The following is a 20633-nucleotide window of genomic DNA, read 5'->3' on the forward strand; positions in this document are numbered from 1 at the left end:
ACACACACACACACACACACACACACACACACACACACACACACACACACACACACACACACACACACACACCTCAGTTTAATGTTAAAACTGGAAAACATAAAACATTTTTTAATGAAAATTTTAAACTAAACTCTAATTATTGAAGTCATGAACAAGAATATTTGTTCATGAATTTGCCAGGTTTGTTTTTTGTTTGTCTTTTTTTTTTACATCAGGCCAGTTGTTCAATTCAATTCAAAGATGCTTTATTAATCCCAGAGGGAAATTAGAGTTTCAGTACACACTAGTCTGAGATTAGACATACATGCATAGGCAAAGACACATGACAAGAATTGGTGACTGTGGTCATTCGCAACCCGAGCCGCGCTACCTTAAAAGAGATCAGAGGGGTTTACATGAGGATTGGGTCAGGTGGAGGAAAAAAAGGCACTTCAGAGTTAAGCCTGATTTATGCTTCTCCGTCTGCGTCAGTGCAGAGCACACGCAACGCCATTACCCGTCCTTGCGTAGGGATCCGGCAGGCACGCAAGTACGTACGGAGTCGAGCCCAGTTTTTTAAACATCCGTCGAACGAAACGGATTACACGAGCTTGTGACTGGTCAGGACGCCGCTGTTGTTTACAGCGCCGCCATTGCAAACAGAGCCGAGTTTAACTAGCGGCAGACATGGAGAAGCTTGAAGAATACCTCGCGAAAAAACTCTAAAAATATGAACGTTTCATCCTCCCGTGGCTGGAGGAGTGAGAAGATGCGCAGCAAGCGTTTTATTTGTGGACGGAAATGACAGGAAACGTGGGTTTAGAGGTGAGGAGCGCATGAAGCGGTGGGAGAATGAGAGACAAATATGTCCGTGTTAAAAGTCTCTTATATACACCAAAAACCCAATATAAACACACGATCTTGGACCGATACATGACAGGATACCACAGAACAGCGCTACGCCCTCTGTGGTCCTGCCGGGCAATTGCTTTGCAACACTCTCCAGGAGACGGAGAAGTAAAAGAGCAAAACGCCTCCCTCAATCCGTGCGTGTCTGTCCCTTGCGGAGCTGACGGAGAAGCGTAAACCAGGCTTTACCCTCCACAGGGAGGGCAGCTTTGCTATGCAAAAAACACCTCAGACAGAAATGCAACAGACTTCAGACATCACACAAAATAAGTGTCCACTAGGTGGGAAGGTAGGGTTGGGGACTCTCCACACATCAGTGCATGCAGCCGCGATGAGCAGCGCTCGTCACCTCCGTTTGGACAGGGGAGGGAGGTCGTTAGGTGTAGAGAGCACAGTGACTCCTGGAAACGATTCAACGGCCTTCACCGGTCGCAGTCCCGCCCAGGCTGGGATAGGGAGACAGAGTTGCCATGGTGACGGTAGCATTCCACATTTCTTCTGAGGGGGAGTAATCACTTCAGCTTCACAGGCTCAAGGGCACCAGATTCAGATAAGAACTTGTTTTGGGCCAGACAGATAATTTCCTCTCTGTCTTAAAGTTCCGTTGGTCCTCAACCCCTCTAAATCCAATAATGGCGTAATTAATTTATCCCAATCCGTGCTGATCCATCCACTTTCTCCTTGATCGAATCCACCTTCTGTGCCAGAGCCTGAATCTCAGCCAAAGTTCCAAGCTTATGACTCATCTTGACAATTATATGAGTTTGTGCGTTCACAGCGCGGTGCAATCCATCCCTGAGCTCCGGGATTGAGCCAATATTCCTCGAAAGCTCGTTAATTTTCCGGCAAGCCAGGTAACCACTCAGGCCAAAAAGCAGGAAACCTGACGCCAACACCACGAATATCCAGACGTCTTCAGAATCCTCTACAGACAGTTGAGAAAGGCAGATCAGGTTTCACTGTTTCCAGGAGTCCATGATATGCCCAGCTGGCTCTGTCCCAGAGGGGCATCTGGGAGCCCCTTCTCCCGTTCTCATCATTGAAAAAATCTTGTCAATCGCATTGAGAGACCAACTGACCAGGTCCATTTTTAATAATTTCCAGTTTCCAGAAAAAATGCAGAAGCGCCGTCCACCCAAAGACAGACAAAGAGCCTTGGGATACGATAGGGAGGAGAGGAGGAAAAAAGCGTATGTGCTCTCCAAGAGCCGGAAGAAGTTCTTTAAGATAATAAGATTTGCAGATTGACATTATCATTATTATTATAATTTAAACAATGAAATTAGCCTCTTTACACTCTTCTATTCATAATTTTAGGAATGTTGAGATGTTAGCTGATGGATAGCCACATCTCCTTTTGTTTCTACATGCGGCGCCTGTTCTTTAGAACGCCTTACCTTACGATCCGCCAGTCAGCTTCTATTGAAGCCTTAAAGTCACGACTAAAAACCCACTTTTATTTACATCTTGACTTGTTCCTTGTTAAAGTATTACTTCTAGTTGTTTTCATTCATATTTTTATTAGGTTTAACTCATTTTTTAGAATGGCCATTCTGGCAGTTTTACTTGTTTTATCCTTTGCTCTGTTTATGATATGATCCATGTTTTAGTACTTCTGTACGTAAGGAGCTTTGGTTGTCTCTCATGTTGTACTGAAATGTGCTCGACAAATAAAGTGGTATGACTATTTTCTGATTTAATTGATGATCTCTGATCATTTTTACATAATCGATCAAACCTGTCTCTAGATGGAGCGCTAATCTCAATTATTGTGACATGTTCTTGCTATTAAACTTACACTTTTGTCATTTAACCAGAAGCTTCGTGTGTGTGTGTGTGTGTGTGTGTGTGTGTGTGTGTGTGTGTGTGTGTGTGTGTGTGTGTGTGTGTGTGTGGCTGCAGCCTTCCATGCAACAAGGGTTAATTAAATCAGTTTTACTGCCATCTAGCGGTCATTTTGACGAATTTCAGTTAAATAAACATCAAACTTTAGAAGTTTCTCCTTTTATAAGGAACCTGCCTCCATGTGTAGATGTTGTTATGTTTTTATAGGTTGGTGTTGTCTGGAGAACAGCTCTGAGATAACTTCAGTCATGAAAACCCTGTTTAAAGTCTCACTGACCCCAATTCAATCCAAGTTTATTTCTATTGCGCCAAATCACGACAAGAGTCGTCTCAAGTCACTTCACACTGCAAACATTCCGGTACAGGTCAGTTCATTAAGCTAATCCCATAGTTTAGTGTTCTATTATTCACCAACACGTCATAATTTAGCTTTACCTTTTAAAGCTATTTTTATTAATAGCTCAGCTGAATGAGAATAAACCTTAATGAACAAATAAAATGTTAGAATCTGTTTAAATTAAATGTGAGCACATTTCATTTATTTAATGGCTTTATTCAGATATTTCTGAAACCTTCCACAATGACTGTGAATATGAAATAGGTAGTGATGATTGTTTGTAAAATATATAAAAACCACATCTGGACTGTGGGACAAAGAATGTTGTGTGAACGGGTGAATTTGGTTTTTAGTGTGAAAGGTGGAGTTCTTGAAATCCTTTCTATTTACCTTTGATAATTTTCTTGGGGAAATTGTCTTTTTACTGGATTCTCGCCAGTCTGGCTGTCGTTTGCTCTAACTGGACTGCTACTGGAATCCTTACAGCTCTGGTTGAAGCGGCACAGCGGACCTGGAAGCCTGTTTCCTGTCTTAATAACAGCAGAGTAATTGGCCCACACTTACATCAAAAGGGTGGAGCCATCTGGGAATGCTTAAAATGAGGGAGATGGAAGAGGAAGGAAAAAGAGAGTTAAAGTGAGTTTGTGCCCTCAGCTGTCTGCTTTCCTACCTCGTCTACTTCCATTTGTGTCACGTCCTCGTCCCACGAGGCGTAGAGGTGCACCTCACCCTGCCTGCGCTGTGAGCACCTCTGCAGCTCTGAGTGTTATTTTTGGTGGTGATTGTGGTCCTCCAGGCAGGAAGGGCCTCAGCTGCAGATGTGAGCTGGGCTGGGAGCGGGAACAGAGCAGCACATTGTACTGGACATACTGGGAGAGCTCAGGCTGCAACCTGATCCAGGATCCTGCCATCACAGAACCATGCTGTCTACTGTCACTGCCTCACCCCCCCACCCCAGCACACACACACACACACGCACGCGCGCACACACGCACGCACACACACACACACACACACACACACACACGCGCACGCAAGCACACACACACACACGCACGCACACACACACACACACACACACACACAAGCACACACACACACACACACACACACACACACACACACACACACTTCCTTCCATGCTTCAGACATAATGTTCTCTTCTAAATCTGCAAAATTCTTAAAAATTCATTTCAAAACAGATTTTAAATCGACATAAAATCTCCATTGATCATAACTCCACACTCTCTACCAAGTCTTCTGTTAAAAAACCCATTCAGACAACCTTTTCTCACATTTCTGCGTGAGCTTGTTCATTTAAACTCACATTACCCATTTTACCTGCATAATTTTAATTTCTTCATCTTGCACCCTCCCTTTCCCCCTACCTGCTTCCCCTCGCTGATGCTTCTCTCCCCTTTTCTCTCTGGTGTTTGGCAGAGGTCTAGGCACCCATTGCACCATTTGGCCTCTCTGGGTAAATATTATCATCTGCAGACCCATCTGAATAACTGTTAGCTCTGAAACACTGGGGGTTACCCAAACATAAGCACCTCTGAAGGGATTTGCAGGAAATGAGAACAAAAACAAGGAAACATCGCATCAAATTTTATCCTATTTTCCTGTAAAATGTTCACTCCATCCGATGTTATAGCATTACTACGTTCATCCATCTTTTATTGTCAGGGTTGCAGGTGGATTCAACTCTTTTTTTCAGAATCTGCTTTGAAGAAATCCTGAGTTAAGTTTTGTAGCTAAAATAAGTTTGGTGGATTTTCACTTTTAACTTTCTGACTTTCTACAAGAGTTTGTTATACTTAACCCAGCGGTGTCCTCGGTGGTAAAGGGGGTCCCTAACAGCTGTGCTAGCTGTGATTTTATACATCTCAAGGTCAAATTACTTCATTTCTATATAAATATTTAGCTTTTTGGGGCACTAGAGTTTATTATTGTGGCTTTAGATCTTGCATTGATTTAACCAGAGAAAAGCATCAGTGACCCTGTGAGTTTATTATGGGGAGTGCCACAGCAGGGCTGGCTGCAAATGGATTTAATTGACTGTTAAAAACTAAACTGGCTCTCTGCTGCAGCTCGAACACAGACCGAGGGAGGAAAACTGGGAAAATGTGAATACAGGTTCCTGTTTTAGTTCTATGGCTGCCTCACTTTAAACCTGTCCGTAACTGGTTTAACTGGGATAATTAGATTTAGTGGCTGCGCAGTGGCACAGTGGTTAGAGCTGCTGGGGGACTTCAATGCTCACGTGGGCAATGACAGCATGACCTGGAGGGGTGTGATTGGGAGGAACGGCCCGCCTGATCTGAACTCAAGTGGTGTTTCATTATTGGATTTCTGTGCAAGCCACAGTTTGGCCATAACGAACACCATGTTCGAACATAAGGATGCCCATCGGTACACTTGGTACCAGGGCAGCCTAGGTCGCAGGTCGATGATAGACTTTGTAGTCGTATCATCTGACCTGTGGCCGTATGTTTTGGACACCCGAGTGAAGAGAGGAGCTGTCAACTGACCACCTGGTGGTGAGTTGGATCAGATGGCAGGGGAAGATGCTGCGTAGACCTGGCAGACCCAAACGCATAGTGAGGGTCTGCTGGGAACGCCTGGCAGAAGAACCTGTTAAGACGGTCTTCAACTCCCACCTCCGGCAGAGCGTTGACCGCGTCCCAAGAGCAGTGGGGGTCATCGAATCCGAGTGGGCCTTGTTCCACTCTGCGATTGTTGAGGCGGCTGTTGCTAGCTGTGGTTGCAAGGTGGCCGGTGTCAGTCGTGGTGGCAACCCCCGTGCTCGCTGGTGGACACCAGAGGTTCGGGGAGCCGTCAGGCTGAAGAAGGAGGCCTACAGGGCGTGGCTGGTCTGTGGATCTCCTGAGGCAGCAGACAGGTACCGGATAGCCAAGCGGGGTGCAGCAGTGGCAGTTGCCGAGGAAAAATCTCGGGCGTGGGAGGAGTTTGGTGAGGCCATGGAGAAAGTCTATCGATCGGCTCCAAAGAGGTTCTGGCAAACTGTCAGGAGAGGAAGGCAGCAACTCGCTCACACTGTTTACAGTGGGGATGGGGAGCTGCTGACGTCAACTGGGGCTATGGTCGGACGATAGAAGGAATACTTTGAGGAGCTCCTCAATCCCACCTACGCGCATTCCGAGGAGGAACCAGAGCCGGGAGACCTGGGTATGGACTGTCCATTCTCGGGGGCAGAAGTTGCTGAGGTAGTCAAACAACTACACAGCGGCGGAGCCCCGGGGGCAGATGAGGTTTGTCCTGGGTATCTCAAGGCTATGGATGTTGTAGGGCTGTCATGGTTGACACGTCTCTACAACATTGCGTGGTCATCGGGAGCAGTTCCTGTGGAGTGGCAGACCGGGGTGGTGGTCCCCATCTTTAAGACGGGTGACCTGAGGGTGTGTTCCAACTATAGGGGGATCGCACTCCTCAGCCTCCCTGGAAAGGTCTACTCCAAGGTACTGGAGAGGAGGGTCCGATCGATAGTTGAATTTCAGATTGAGGAGGAGCAATGTGGTTTTCGTCCTGGCCGTGGAACTGTGGACCAGCTCTACACCCTTGCAAGGGTGATGGAGGGGGCATGGGAGTTTGCCCAACCAATCCACATGTGCTTTGTGGATTTGGAGAAGGCTTATGACCGTGTCCCCAGGGGCACCCTGTGGGGGACGCTCCAGGAGTATGGGGTGGGTGGCTTTCTGTTAAGGGCCATTCAGTCCCTTTACCAGAGGAGCGTGAGTTTGGTCCGCATAGCCGGTAGTAAGTCGGACCTGTTCCCGGTGAGGGTTGGACTCCGCCAGGGCTGCCCTTTTTCACCGGTTCTGTTCATTACCTTTATGGACAGAATTTCTAGGCGCAGCCGTGGTGTGGAGTGTGTCGAGTTTGGTGGCAGGAGAATCTCGTCTCTGCTTTTTGCGGATGATGTGGTCCTCCTAGCTTCATCCAGCTCTGACCTTCAGCTCTTGCTGGGTAGGTTTGCGGCCGAATGTGAAGCGGCTGGGATGAGGATCAGCACCTCCAAATCTGAGACCATGGTTCTCGACCGGAAAAGGGTGGCTTGCCACCTCCGGGTCGGGGGAGAGGTCCTACCTCAAGTGGAGGAGTTTAAGTATCTCGGGGTCTTGTTCACGAGTGAGGGTAGGAGGGATCAGGAGATCGACAGGCGGATTGGTTCGGCGTCTGCAGTGATGCGGACGCTGAGCCGATCTGTCGTGGTGAAGAGGGAGCTGAGCCAGAAAGCCAGGCTCTCGATTTACCGGTCGATCTACGTCCCAATCCTCACCTATGGTCATGAGCTTTGGGTAATGACCGAAAGAACGAGATCGCGAATACAAGCGGCCAAAATGAGTTTCCTCCGTAGGGTGGCCGGGCTCAGCCTTAGAGATAGGGTGAGGAGCTTGGACATTCGGGAGGGACTCGGAGTAGAACCGCTGCTCCTCCGGATCGAAAGGAGTCAGTTGAGGTGGTTTGGGTATCTGGTCAGGATGCCTTCTGGATGCCTCCCTGGGGAAGTTTTTCGGGCATGTCCTGCCGGCAGGAGGCCCCTGGGTCGACCCAGGACACGTTGGAGAGGTTACATCTCCAATCTGGTCCGGGAACGCCTTGGGGTCCTGCCGGAGGAGCTGGTGGAGAAGGCCGGGGAGAGGACGGTCTGGAGCTCCCTAGTTGGGATGCTGCCCCCGCGACCCGGACCCGGATAAGCGCAGGAAGACGACGACGACCTAAGTTATACTTTTGTAATGCATGCCAGTGTTTGGTTTTTAAACCTTTGTTGATTTTGCTTTAGTTATTAGTGATGTTCCTAGACAGCAGGGCAGAGTAGCCATGAAGAGATACTGATGAAACTATTCATGTTAGAATGAGCAATTATTTAAAAAACAGCGTTAATATGGGAATGTGTGTTCAAGTTAGTTCTGAGATGCATGTTTTGTTTTATGTCAGCACTTGTGTGTAAATAAAATTTGTCTTTTTTAAAGAGTCGGTATTGTTTATTTGAAGTGTGTCAGGAGGCTGCAGCTCAGACTGGAGGTGGGTAAGCAAACTAGTTTAGAGTGTGACAGGATGATAGACTGGCTCACTGTCTAACTCTGTATTAGTGTTATATTAGAGCATCACTGGAGTTTGTGTGGATTTCAACATTTTAGATCCCATATTTATGTCATATGAATAGTAACATGACTGTGATACCAAATAAATATTAATTTGACTCAGTACTTTATCACATCAACAGCCACTCGTCCCAGCTGCTAACAGACGAGATCGTCTTCATTCAGATGGAAGCTGAGCTTTGCTGTGCCCACCGTGCACTCGCTCATAAATGGTGGTTGGACTGTTGCCCATCTCCTCCAGCACAGAGCATCCTTTCTTATAGTTTACCTAAATGTTCAGTGAACACCTCCCATACTACATCCCGTATCACATTAGTACAGCTGAAACATTTAACATCAACTTTATTAAAAGCAGGGTCAGTAGAGCTGTAAAGTTGTTGGAAACAATAGCTGCATTATTCATCAAACTACTAAATAGCTTTCTTAATGGTAAGTATGAAATTGTAATTGTACGTCAAGTTTAAGCTACATAACATTTGATTAAGTGTTCATTGTTTGTTTATTTAGCAATAAAATTAATTTCTTCACTTGTTTCTCTTTTATCAGATCCAGTTGATGTGCTGCGGGCTCTGCAGGTTCCCTCTCTCCCCGAGGGTGTGAAGAAAGTCCCTGGCTTCTGCACATCCCGTCGCTCCAGCAGCCCTGATCATGCTTACCGCATCACCAAGAAGGCCCAGATCTCTGCCCCCACCAAGCAGCTCTTCTCAGGTAGTTCTCAGACTGATGCATAGTATTTAAGGTGACTGCTTCACAATAAAGATATTTATTTGTATATACTAAGTCATGTTTTAATATAGGTTTCATGATTTCACATAAAGAGATACTAAATTGATGGTTTTTTCTTCATATTTTCTAATGGTAAAAATTTTTTATGGAATTTTTATTTTTGTAGTGGACAAAGTAGTGAATCTCATTAAATGTCATAGAAACAAATCTTTATGCTTTATATGAACGGATGACAAATAGAAAAACATAAATTACCTGGCTATTCCAGTTTAAATGTGAAATTTTGTTAAGTAAAAAATTTTTGAGTCAAAATAAAAGTTATTTAATATTTATAAACATTAAGACGTGCAGTAATGCTTTACTTTTTTGTAAGAAGAATTATGAAAAACATCTTATCAAAACGCCTCATTCATTCAATCATTCATTCGTTGGTTGAACTTCAGAGGAAGCGCACGTGACCTTCAGGACAACTTCAGGCTAGGGCTAAGCTAGCTTTTATGGGCACGGATACAAGCCAAGATATTTGTCATAATAGATAGTTGGCGGTTTTTTAACATTTATTTTGTTGTTTTACCGTGAGTAACTGCGTAATATTAAGTAAAGGACAGGAAATAGTAGCGAATACAAACATTTATGCTTTCTAGCTAGCTAACGAGCAGCTAATGTTAGCTATCTATCGCTAAACGACTTTCCGCCTTCTTTGTCCTGATTTCTCCCATTAATATATTCATGTAAGTTTTGATGATGATGATATATTTAGATGAAAGATACAATGAACATTTGTTTTGTGAAGCAAAGGTTTGCTTATAAATTCGAGGCTAGAGTATTTTGAATACTCTTAATTTCCCTCTGGGATTAATAACGTACATTTGATTTGGATTGTTTTATAATGTGAAACGTAATTATTGCAGCTTGCTAACTAGCTTAGCTTTGAATTAATTTTGAAGCCTTTTAAATTTCAGAGAGAAAGTTTGTGCTTTGTTCTGATTTGTTAATTTGATAATTATGTGATTCTGCACTTGTGAATAGAAAATAAAAAGCCTCACTTATGTTAAGTAAAATCTTCTTAAGTACAAAATGATTTCCAGCTCTTTTTATGTTTGTTATTTTTTTGTACAGCCTGTTATTATTAGCTCACATCTTGATTCGTTCTGATGCATTTTAGTGTGGGTGAATTTCTCTCATTGCTTTATTTTCAGCGGTGCCACCAAACACAGCTCCTAGTGTCTTGTCTACTTTTTTGTGAACTATCACTTCTCATTTAGATGTTACCTGTATCTTTGATCAGTTCTTTCTATTTTATTTCCCTTATTCAAGTATTCACTATAGTCACTTATTCACAGCACCAGAGAGCCACTATATTTTATACACAGGGTATGGGTAATCTAAACACACTTTTTTCTAAAGGGCACATTTATATGATTTATTAAATCTTTTTATTGGGGCATTTCTACCTTTTCTGCTAATATTTATTAAGTTTTTTATCTTTCCTTCCACCTTTAGGGCGTTTCCCAGAGAACTTCTCCATCATGGCTCTGATAAAGGCCCAGGCTGGTCTCCAAGCTTTCCTCCTCTCTATCTACAGTGAGCAGGGCATTCAGCAACTGGGCATTGAAATGGGACGCTCGCCTGTTTTTCTGTACGAAGACCAGAATGGAAAGCCAGCTCCTGAGGACTACCCGCTTTTCAAAGGCATCAACCTGGCTGATGGCAAGTCAGTAACCAGCAACACCAGTTTGTGACTGATTGAGATGAGTTATTTGTGGTTATGTGGGTGGTGGTGGTTAGGAATAGTATGATCTGCATGATGTAGGAGATGGTTGGTTTCTTTATTCTTTATTTGACATAAATGTTTGCTCACGGATTCTTCTTCTGTCACTAGGTGGCATCGCATTGCCTTCTCCGTTTCCAAGAAAAACGTGACTCTGCTGTTGGACTGCAAGAAGAAGATGACCCGTCCTCTTCCCCGGGGCAACAATGCTGTGATTGACACCAATGGCATCACAGTGTTTGGAGCTCGTCTGCTTGATGAGGAGGTTTTCCAGGTCAGAATCTTGAGAAAGTAAACCTTATTGTTAGGTGACTGAAAGCACTTCCACTGGTTCTACAAAGTTTAAACATTTCTGTTGAGTCTGAGATCATAAATAAATTATAATTGTTTTTGTTTGTTTTACAGGGAGACATCCAGCAGCTGTTAATTGCCTCCAACCCTCAGGCGGCCTATGACTTCTGTGAACACTACAGTCCTGACTGTGACTCCCCTCTTCCCAAGACCCAGGCTCAGGACCCAAACACATACGTGAGTAACACCACAGAACAAGTCCATGCAAATATAAGTTTCACCAAGGTAGAATAGCTCGAATAACCATTATTCTTCCCAAATTCAATCGACATTTATGTAGTTACAAAATGTCACACAGCCACATGGAAATCTAATTAGAACTAGCAAGACAAATGAGTAATTTGACCTAAAGTAAAAATCCTCAGACGGATATTGTACGCTGTACACTTTTAATTTTAGGCTCATTTATAGCTCCAGTAAAGCTGACCCAATAAGAGTCTGGGGACTTTATTTACAAGGGTCATGTTCTCCATAGACTTGAATGACAAAGTAATGTAAGGACAAAAATTAACTGCATCTAGATTGGATTTTTTTAATAAACCTTTTTCCCTTGAAAATAAATGGCTGCTTTTGTAGCGTAACCCTGGGTCCACACCGGGGGCATCAGCGGCACAAAACTGCAGCAAGACGGTTTTTTTTACTAGGTGCGTTAATCCACACTGCAAGCGATGCGGCATCTCTAACGTCCTCCTTGCTGGGCTTGTGAAGTCATCAAATCCCTCAAGACTTAATTCACCATTAAAGCAGGAAGAGGAAAATGGACATCACATCCATGAAGAAAAACACGCTGTTGCGCTTCTTGAAAGATACTGGGACTAAATAAGCCGTGAGATCACACGTATAGATGTTATCTTATCTACATAGATAAGAAAGCACATCTCTGCAATAGGCTTTTATTTTGAAAATTACCGGACGTATTACACTGATACCAAGTGTGAATTCCTGTCTAGCCCTGTGTTATTTGCTGAAATTGACGCATCCCAAAAAGCGGCCCACGGCTAAAATATAACCCTGTCATGCATTTAGCAGCACACCACCACCTGAAAAGTTGGGTGCCATTGCCAGTTTGGATCAACCCCATAGACTGTATGGATTATATTTGAATTTGTAACGTTCTGCTGCTGTTCAGCGCCGCTGATGCCCCCAGTGTGGACCTGGGGAAGATCAGGGGAAAAAAAAGAAGAGAAATATTTACAATAAGTTAAAAGTCCAACAAAATACCAGAGGCCACCCAACAGCGTAGACCTATTCACTTTTTTGCCACTGGTGGTGTGGTCCAGTGGTTTTTACTCACGTTTCCCATTACAAAAAAAAAAAATTTGTAATTTAGCCATTTTCCTTTTACCTTTTTAAAGGAAAATTGTTTAGATTTTTTATTTATCATTAACTATATTTAGTAACAAAGCTTCAGCAGATGGACAGGGTGGTTAAAAGGTCCTCAGGCTCAGATTGGGTCATCTGATAACATCATCAAAGTCCTGCTCACCCTTTCTGTCTTCCTCGTGCATCCTCGTCTCATCAGCGGCAACAGGTTGTATCCATCCGATTTTCCCCTCACCATCACAATCTGTGTGTCCTGTGGTATTTAGAATAAACTTATGTTGCTCATCGTTTACTTCAAATAGATGCAGATCGAGCCAGAGCTAGATGCAGTGGGAATTTATGTGCAATATTTCAGTGATTACACCATCTGAGATTGTAATCACTGAAATATTGCACATAAACAAGCTTGCTCCTGATATTTAGAAAAGCCGGATAGTCATATTCCTTACAAAACTTTTCCCACTATAATGGACATTTTAATCACGATACACACTTTCAGTAGTGGACTAGCTGTCACTGTTTCCCGCTCTACTGCAATGGAACACAGAAAGGTAGGGGAAAAGGATGATACAATAAAACATGAACGTCTCCTTGTTTTATTCTGATAGATTGAAATGAAGAGAACCAGCTGAACACATAATTTATGGAAATTAAATTCAGATGATTATTCTGGTAAAGTTGTGACATAAAATTTGGCTAAAGTTTGATGTAGGAGGGGTCTTCTGAGACTGGTTGTGCACATCACATGCATAATAGGCTTTGCAAGCTTTTCCCAGAGTCGACATTCCTCATCGTCATTATCACAGATTTATGTAAACAAATAAATTTCATCTGCATTCATTCATTCATTCATTCATTCATTCATTCATTCAAAATACATGTTTCCAAGCTTGCATGCCTGGTCTGAATCAGTGGGTGTTTCTCAATGCCAAGGAACCTTGCCTTGATGTCTTGGCCCCGCCCCGGTTGCCTAGGAGATTGAAAGGTAGCGCGACTCAGGGTTGCGAATGACCACAGTCACCAATTCTTTGAACTGTGTGTACTGAAACTCTAATTTCCCTCTGGGATTAATAAAGTATCTTTGATTTGATTTGATCAACGGCCGCCAAGACGTGTTCCAATGTTCATGTTCTACCGAGGCGTGTGTTCTCCGTTTGTTAGCCGTTTAGCTAGCTGAGCAGGATACACGGGAGGTGTCTTGTAGCCTAGCCTTGGTCAAAAATTGCCCACAATACACCGCTGCATTTTCAAAAAGACGGCGGACCAGAAGCCGGCAGCTACTTCAGGGACAATTTTCAAATTTAAAAGTAAGTCCGCTAATTTAAAATGTTTTTTTTTTAGATCCAAAGAAGTTATCTATGGTTGGTTAGTTGCTTAGTAGTTGCAGCTTCGGTGGCTAGTGGGTAGTAACTCACTTATATTTTTAATTTAACAAATATATACACAATTTAAAAAGTAAATGGCTCGTTATATATTCATATTGAAACTAATATGTATAAAATATAATGGTATCTCCCGTGTCACGTGACTTTACGTGACCGCTGTGGAAGCTGCGGTCACGTGATGCAAGTCTTTTCTAGTCTTTCCCCTAGGAATTTTTCCAGCTGTGGTGGTGGTGGGAGGGGTGAAATTATGACACGTCTCACCTTTATGTTAATATTGTTTTATTTGATGCACTCCACTTTGAACTGCACCAATCCAGCAACTGCTGCATTTTAATAACTAGTATTAAAGGTGAATACACCAATATTTGCACAAGAATAATTTTTGTTTTAAACTCTGTGACACACTTTGCAGGGGGGATTTGGCATTTAATTTTTCTTGGTGTCGGGAAAAACATCTCCTTCTGCCCCCCTTTATTTGACTTTCTGCCCCCTTTATTTTGGTCCAAGATCATTACTGGGCTGGCCCTCTTAAAAACCTTCTACACCCCTGCTTAGTAGACTTAATGAAGTATTTTTAAGCCAGTATAAAAATGACTGAAACACAAATGTACATGTTTGGCATTATTGACCAATACCTTTGATTTAATTTATTTGTTAAGAACATCAAGATACATAACAGTGAACATTATAATAAAGTACATTTTTCTAGTGCCGAGAGGAAACAACCCATAGAAGCACTGATTTGTTCTCATTTCAGAGAAAAATAGAACAGGTCAGATGCACCTAATAAATAAAATTACTAACAACTAACAAACTCAGGAATCTGTTTCTTTGCTTCATTGTTCTGGTGCTGAAAACATCACTAATGCGGATCAAAGGACATACACCGATGAATGCACCTCCTATTTATAATTTGGAAATTAGTGGGTGTGGTTTACATCAATACATTATTTTAAATCTGAAATTGATATGGATTGATCAGAAGTTGTTTATTTATAAGCTATTGTTTATTTGAAAACTATTTACAGAGTTTACAGAGCAGCCTCAGAATTGAGATTAAACATTTTTATCACAATAGTAAAGGAACTATTACAGAACAAGTTTTTCAATTAAATAAGAACATTAATATTTAAGTGCATGAATTAATACATCTGAACTCATGCAGTAGGAACTAGGAAATATGAAATACTAGAACCAGACACAACTTTTTAATTTTGTTTTTATTTTAATTTGATTAAACTGATTTTTTCCTAACGTTGTTGGCATTTTTCCCACACACAGTTAAACAAAACAATGTTTATTAAGGTGTGTGTGTGTGTGTGTGTGTGTGTGTGTGTGTGTGTGTTTGTGTGTGTGTGTGTGTGTGTGTGCGTGCGTGCGTGCGTGTGTGTGTAAGAGAGATAGAGAGAGAGAGAGTTAAAATTTAAAAAACCCGACCGTAGCGGAGGCAGTGACTGACGCGACGCAATCCGTTTTTAGCTCTGTCTTGTCAAATGCACCACGTACGTTACAAAAAAAGTAGCTTTAAATATTCAACCGAAAAAGAGGCGAGCTGAAGAAAACCTAGGGAGTTCTGAAGAAACGTGAGCAACAGTGAAGCAAGCGCAGAGAGATCCGTTGTCTGTGTGCGTGCGTGGATGCATGGGCTGGACTGAGCTCCCAGCTGCAGAGTTTTGTGTGTAAGGAGGGGCGGGCGCTCGATGTGACTGGCCAATCACAGAGCGTGAAGACAGTCAGTTACCCAATCAGGATTTTCCTTCAGCACGGTTACAGATTTTTACAAGTTTTACTTGTTTAATGCTCGTATTCGTCAAAAATGCTTTATTCAATTCAATTCAATTTTATTTATAAAGCGCCAAATCACGACAAGAGTCATCTCAAGGCACTTCACATAATAAACATTCCAATCCAGGTCAGTTCATTAAGCCAATCAGAAAAAATGTTTCCTATATAAGGAACCCAGCAAATTGCATCAAGTCACTGACTAGGGTCAGTGACTTCACAGCAATCCTCATACTAAGCAAGCATATAGCGACAGTGGAGAGGAAAACTCCCTTTTAACAGGAAGAAATCTCCAGAGAATCCTGGCTCAGTATAAGCAGCCATCCACCACGACTCACTGGGGATCGAGAAGACAGAGCGCGCGCGCACACACACACACACACACACACACACACCAAACAATGTGTCTGTGGTTACATTGTGATTTCTTAGTAAATATTCTACTTGGTGAGAGATAAACTTTATTGTATTTATCCTAGTGAATCTATAATTAAGCGGGTAAACTAGTAGTAGCACATCCAACGTCAAGGAAAGCAAAAAGTTATCATCAGGAGAGGGAGAATGTTTAAGTGGTTAGCAGCAGTGTGCTAGTCGATGGCCCCCTCCATGAGGCCACCACAGCTCAGTAGAACATCACTGTAGCTTCTTCTGGGGAGAAAAACACTTAGAGCATACCGGATCCGGCTCATCCCTAGCTGTAACCACCCTGCCCTGCCTCCTCCTCCTTGCTGCCTGCCGGCTGTGATCACAAGCAACAACAGAGTAGTTCCCGCTGCTTCTTTGGGAAACAGCGCAAAAAAATTTTAATAAAACTTGGGATCTTGTAGGCGTGGCGCTGGGATTTCAGCCATGGCAGGCTGCCACGGCTATGCCTATGTAAGGGAAACACTGTGTTCCATTTAACCATTTTCGTTGACCAAGGAAGGGCAGCGTCCTCGTAAGTAAGGCGCCTGCCCTCGCAAGACATCGCCTCGCAAGGCCAGGCGCCTTGACATTGAGAAACACCCAGTATAAACGTTTGGTTGCTAGAGGACTCTTACTCTGTCATGTTGAATCTGTTGAGATGACTGCTTCTTGAATGAATATAAGTTAGTGTGGTTATATTCATTGGCTTTGTTTGTTTATGATTTTCTCTTTCATCAGGGTTGATTTTCTGCTGACATCTTTTTGTCAACACCTATAAGCTACTTGTGCAGACTCTGATGAACTGAGAAATTACAGCTTTAATTTGTGTCTGTCTATTTTGCTGTCTGGTGCAGTCTTTCAACACATGACTTTGGTCTTTTACCTTTGGCCTTTGCAGTCTCTCATTCTTTCTGCTTTTCACCTGCTTTCATGAATCCTCCTGCCCCATTCAACCCACTGCTTTGGTTGTTTGCTTACAACCAAACAAAACCTCCACCTTTTCTTTCTTTTTGGTACTTTGATGAGGAGCAGGATGACCATGAATATCCATATTATTATGAGGAAACCACAGGCCTTCCCTCCTCATCTTCATCCCCCTCTCCCCAACCAGGGGACCACAAGCAGCAGGTAAAGTGGGAGCAAGAGAGAGGGAAGACACTAGTTGGGTTTGTGGAAGGGAAGGGCAATGAGAGAATGAGAGGAGCATTCAAACAAAAACACATTCTGATCATTTAAATATAATTCAAATTATCATAATTGCTGAAAAAAATTCTTTGGAAATGCTTATAAAAGTTGTTTAAATTTAACTTCTGAAAGCCTCTCATCACTTCATACTTCCCTTTTATTTAATGTCTCATTTCCTCATTAAGAATGATCTCCTACACATTCGCCTTATTTCATCTACTTGTGTCACACAGGATTACTTTTGCGCCTTGTGATATTTTTGTCCTTATGTCATCCACATGTTGTCTTTTAAGTATGTGTGTTCACACGTGGCCATGTGAGGGCACTGGGGAACTGAAGGTCCAGCTGTGTCTCACACACACACACACACACACACACACACACACACACACACTTTCTATGTTTTTTTTATTACTCCCTCTTGTAGAAGTAATTTGTCCAACTATTTTATTTTGTTCTTTTACAATTTAGACCTAAACTAAAAGTCTTTGAAATTAAATTTCTGAGAAAATATAAATAAAGTTTCCATCATATAATGTAATATGAAAAGAGAATATGCAAATACAACTAAGTTTAGAAAACCTGAGTTATTTGATCTTCCTATTTACATTATACATAAATACCATTTCATAACCACACAAGAAGACACTAATACTTTTGGTTTTCTGATTCTTTCTGGTGTTTCACACATTTTACTTGCTTTCCTTGCATGTTATTTTAAAATAAACTTATTCTGTTTGGGTTCTTAATTTTGCACGATTGTTTAATGAAGGATCCTTATTGTCCTGCTACTTGCATGTTTGTGACGGAGATTTAAGAACACCGCATGCACTTACTTTAGTTTTGCATCATCTGATTATCTTTTTTATAGATTTCAAAATAGAGATATATTCAATGCCTAGTTTTAGATCAAAGGTTTGTATGATGGACTGTGAATGCTTATATACTAGTTTAAAAATCCATTGGTGCTGTATTACATCTATGGGTTGTCAGTTCACCTTGAAAGCTTGTTTAGATCTTAAACTATATTATCTTTTTATTAGTAGTGGCATGATTTACAAAAAATACCTGTGTATGGTCTTTTTTCCCACATTTTATCATTTTATAAAGCACATGTTTGCATGTCTTCTGAGTTGTTTCTTTTGCATGGCTGAACAGCTGGAACCTTTTCTGTTTTCCAGTTCAACTGTTTCATGCTTTATTACCCAACAGGTGAATAATGTGTGAGCTTTTTATGTTGTGTGACTAGTGTGTGTGTGTGTGTGTGTTAAACAGCCACCTTTACCTGACCATTCACATCCTCAGTGCCTCTACTAAACCATGGTGCCCAGTTCCTAACTGAACAAAGATGCTGCTTTATCATGTGACAGTGGGAATGGCATTACTGGAGAGAACAGCAAAAATACCAGTTTAGAACTTAAGTCAAAGTAATGAAATTGTATTGTTTATTGTGCATTATAGGTTTGTTTTTCATAATATTGTTTATTTTAGATGTATTTTAAAACCTGATCGTCTGCTGTATCCAGTAATGCCTGCACAGTCTCAGCAAATCGTCCAAGCCTTAGCCATCTTTATGTCACTGTGTCTCAAAACATCCACTCTTGTCTTTTTCTCTTTCTGTCAATCCCTTGTTTGTGCTTTTCATCTCCCTCCCAATCCCTCTGTGTATCTTTGTCATTTTCTACCCTCTCTATGTTTTTTGTCTATGCACTTCTTCATACTAAACATTATAATCGTGGATATTAGAAGAAGGCACCCAGTGGGAAAGCAGCTCCCACTAAATCAACTAAACCCACTCCAGCTAAGTCAGCCAAGTCTGGACCTTACAAACTGGTCGTCAAGCCACCCATGCCCACCAAAGCTATCAAGTCCTCTACAGCTAAGCCATCCAAAGCTAAACCCACTGCTGCAGGCATCTTCTTGTCAAAGATCAAACCAACAACAGCAACTAAATCCAAAACCACAGCTGTCCCAGTTAAGAATGGCAATGGTAAAACAGCTTCTCCAAAGAAACCCAGTGGTGCATCTAAAGGTAATGGCAATGCCAAAACTGAGGCCAAAAATGGGAAGCTTGTAGGTGAAACAAAAGTTAATGGAAAAGCCTCTGCCGAGAAGAAAACCAATGGAAATGGAAAAGCTACGGTTGGGTCTAAGGTGAATGGAAATGGCGGAGGTAAAACTACAACAAAGAAAGCCAATGGAAATGGCAAAACTACCACTGAAGTCAATGGCAAAGCTGAAAATAAAGTCAATGGTGCAGCAAAAGCAAATGGGAACAACAAAGTTTCTTCAGAAGCCAAAAAGAAAGATGTTAGCAAAGTGGCTGGAAATAAGGCAAAAAGTGAAACCACTACAAAAATGAACTCTGTAGATAGCACGGCCAAGTCAGCTGTTAATGTAGTCGCTACTAAAGCACCGAAACCCACAAAAATAACAAAACCAGAACCTACAAAGGTTTCTGCCACCAAATCTCCAAAAGCAAACATCGAAGAAAAAGCAGAGCTGAAAGAGAAGACAATAGCTAAAAGTGTGTTCAACAAAGTCCCTCCGATCAAACCAACAACCAAAAAGTTTTCTGTCCCAACAAAAGAAGCTCCAACACGTGCCCCTGTTCGACCTACGCTGCTCAGACCCACAAAGTTCAAGGACATGGACAACAACGTTAAGTCCCACCACAGACCTTTCCCACCGTTTGGTGAGACTGCACTGCGGGGAGCTTCGGTCCCAGCTAAGAGAACCGACATTCCCCAACAGGTACAACATGAAGATTCATGTTTGGGTCAACATGTCCAGAGATGTTTGTCCCGTCTTCCCAGTCTGTTTATCAGCCTTGACCATCATCAAAGTAAAATCTTTATATGCCTCTTTATTTTTGTCGTGTTTCATGACTAGTCGATCCTGCTTTAGGTCGACAGCCATGCACATTTTGATGATGCACAAGTTGGATGTCAGATTGGAAGTTGGTTCAAATCAGGCTAACAAGCTGACTGCGTTCTCATCTTTCCATATATCCTATCATTCTGACAACCTTCCCAACTTCTTTGTATGATATGATCCAGCGGTGCACATTGAAGCATGGCTTCACTGTTCTTTACTTGATCTCATACTAAAACTGGATCTTAAAACCTGAGCAGCTAGAGGACTCTGTTTTTCTTCTTTATGGAAACAGTTAAAGTAATGGTCAAACAAATGAGCATGGATTTCTATGGTTAAGAAACGTCTTTCTTAAAAACAGCTTCACAGAATCTAGAGAACTTTTGAGTCTTAACTTTATGACATTACATAGTATGACATCTTTTTTTAAGGTGAAAAATGTGTCCATGTTCAGGAGTTGATCAAGTTAAATGTGTTGCTGGTTAATGTTCTGTGAGGCTGTTGGTTTCTGTGTTATTTGGTCTTCAATGGATGAAACTAAACATGCTGAAGCATCAAGCTGTAATGTTTCCATCTTAAGGGATGGATATTTACCCTTTTTGGAAACTTGGCTTGTGAGCTTAAAACAGTGA

General features: G+C 42.2%; 1 protein-coding gene across 1 annotated transcript in view; it reads left to right on the plus strand.

The window, feature by feature from the left end:
• Window positions 1–20633, plus strand: part of LOC129164609 (collagen alpha-2(XI) chain-like) — a 56760-nt gene that overhangs the window by 9768 nt on the left and 26359 nt on the right. The window contains 6 exon segments of the mRNA XM_070547580.1: window positions 8746–8907; window positions 10429–10639; window positions 10808–10970; window positions 11102–11224; window positions 16975–17070; window positions 18874–19881. Of these exon segments, the coding sequence (XP_070403681.1) occupies window positions 8746–8907; window positions 10429–10639; window positions 10808–10970; window positions 11102–11224; window positions 16975–17070; window positions 18874–19881 (1763 nt within the window).

Source organism: Nothobranchius furzeri, chromosome 19 (genome assembly GCF_043380555.1).
Source record: "Nothobranchius furzeri strain GRZ-AD chromosome 19, NfurGRZ-RIMD1, whole genome shotgun sequence".
In the NCBI taxonomy this organism is placed as follows: domain Eukaryota; kingdom Metazoa; phylum Chordata; class Actinopteri; order Cyprinodontiformes; family Nothobranchiidae; genus Nothobranchius; species Nothobranchius furzeri.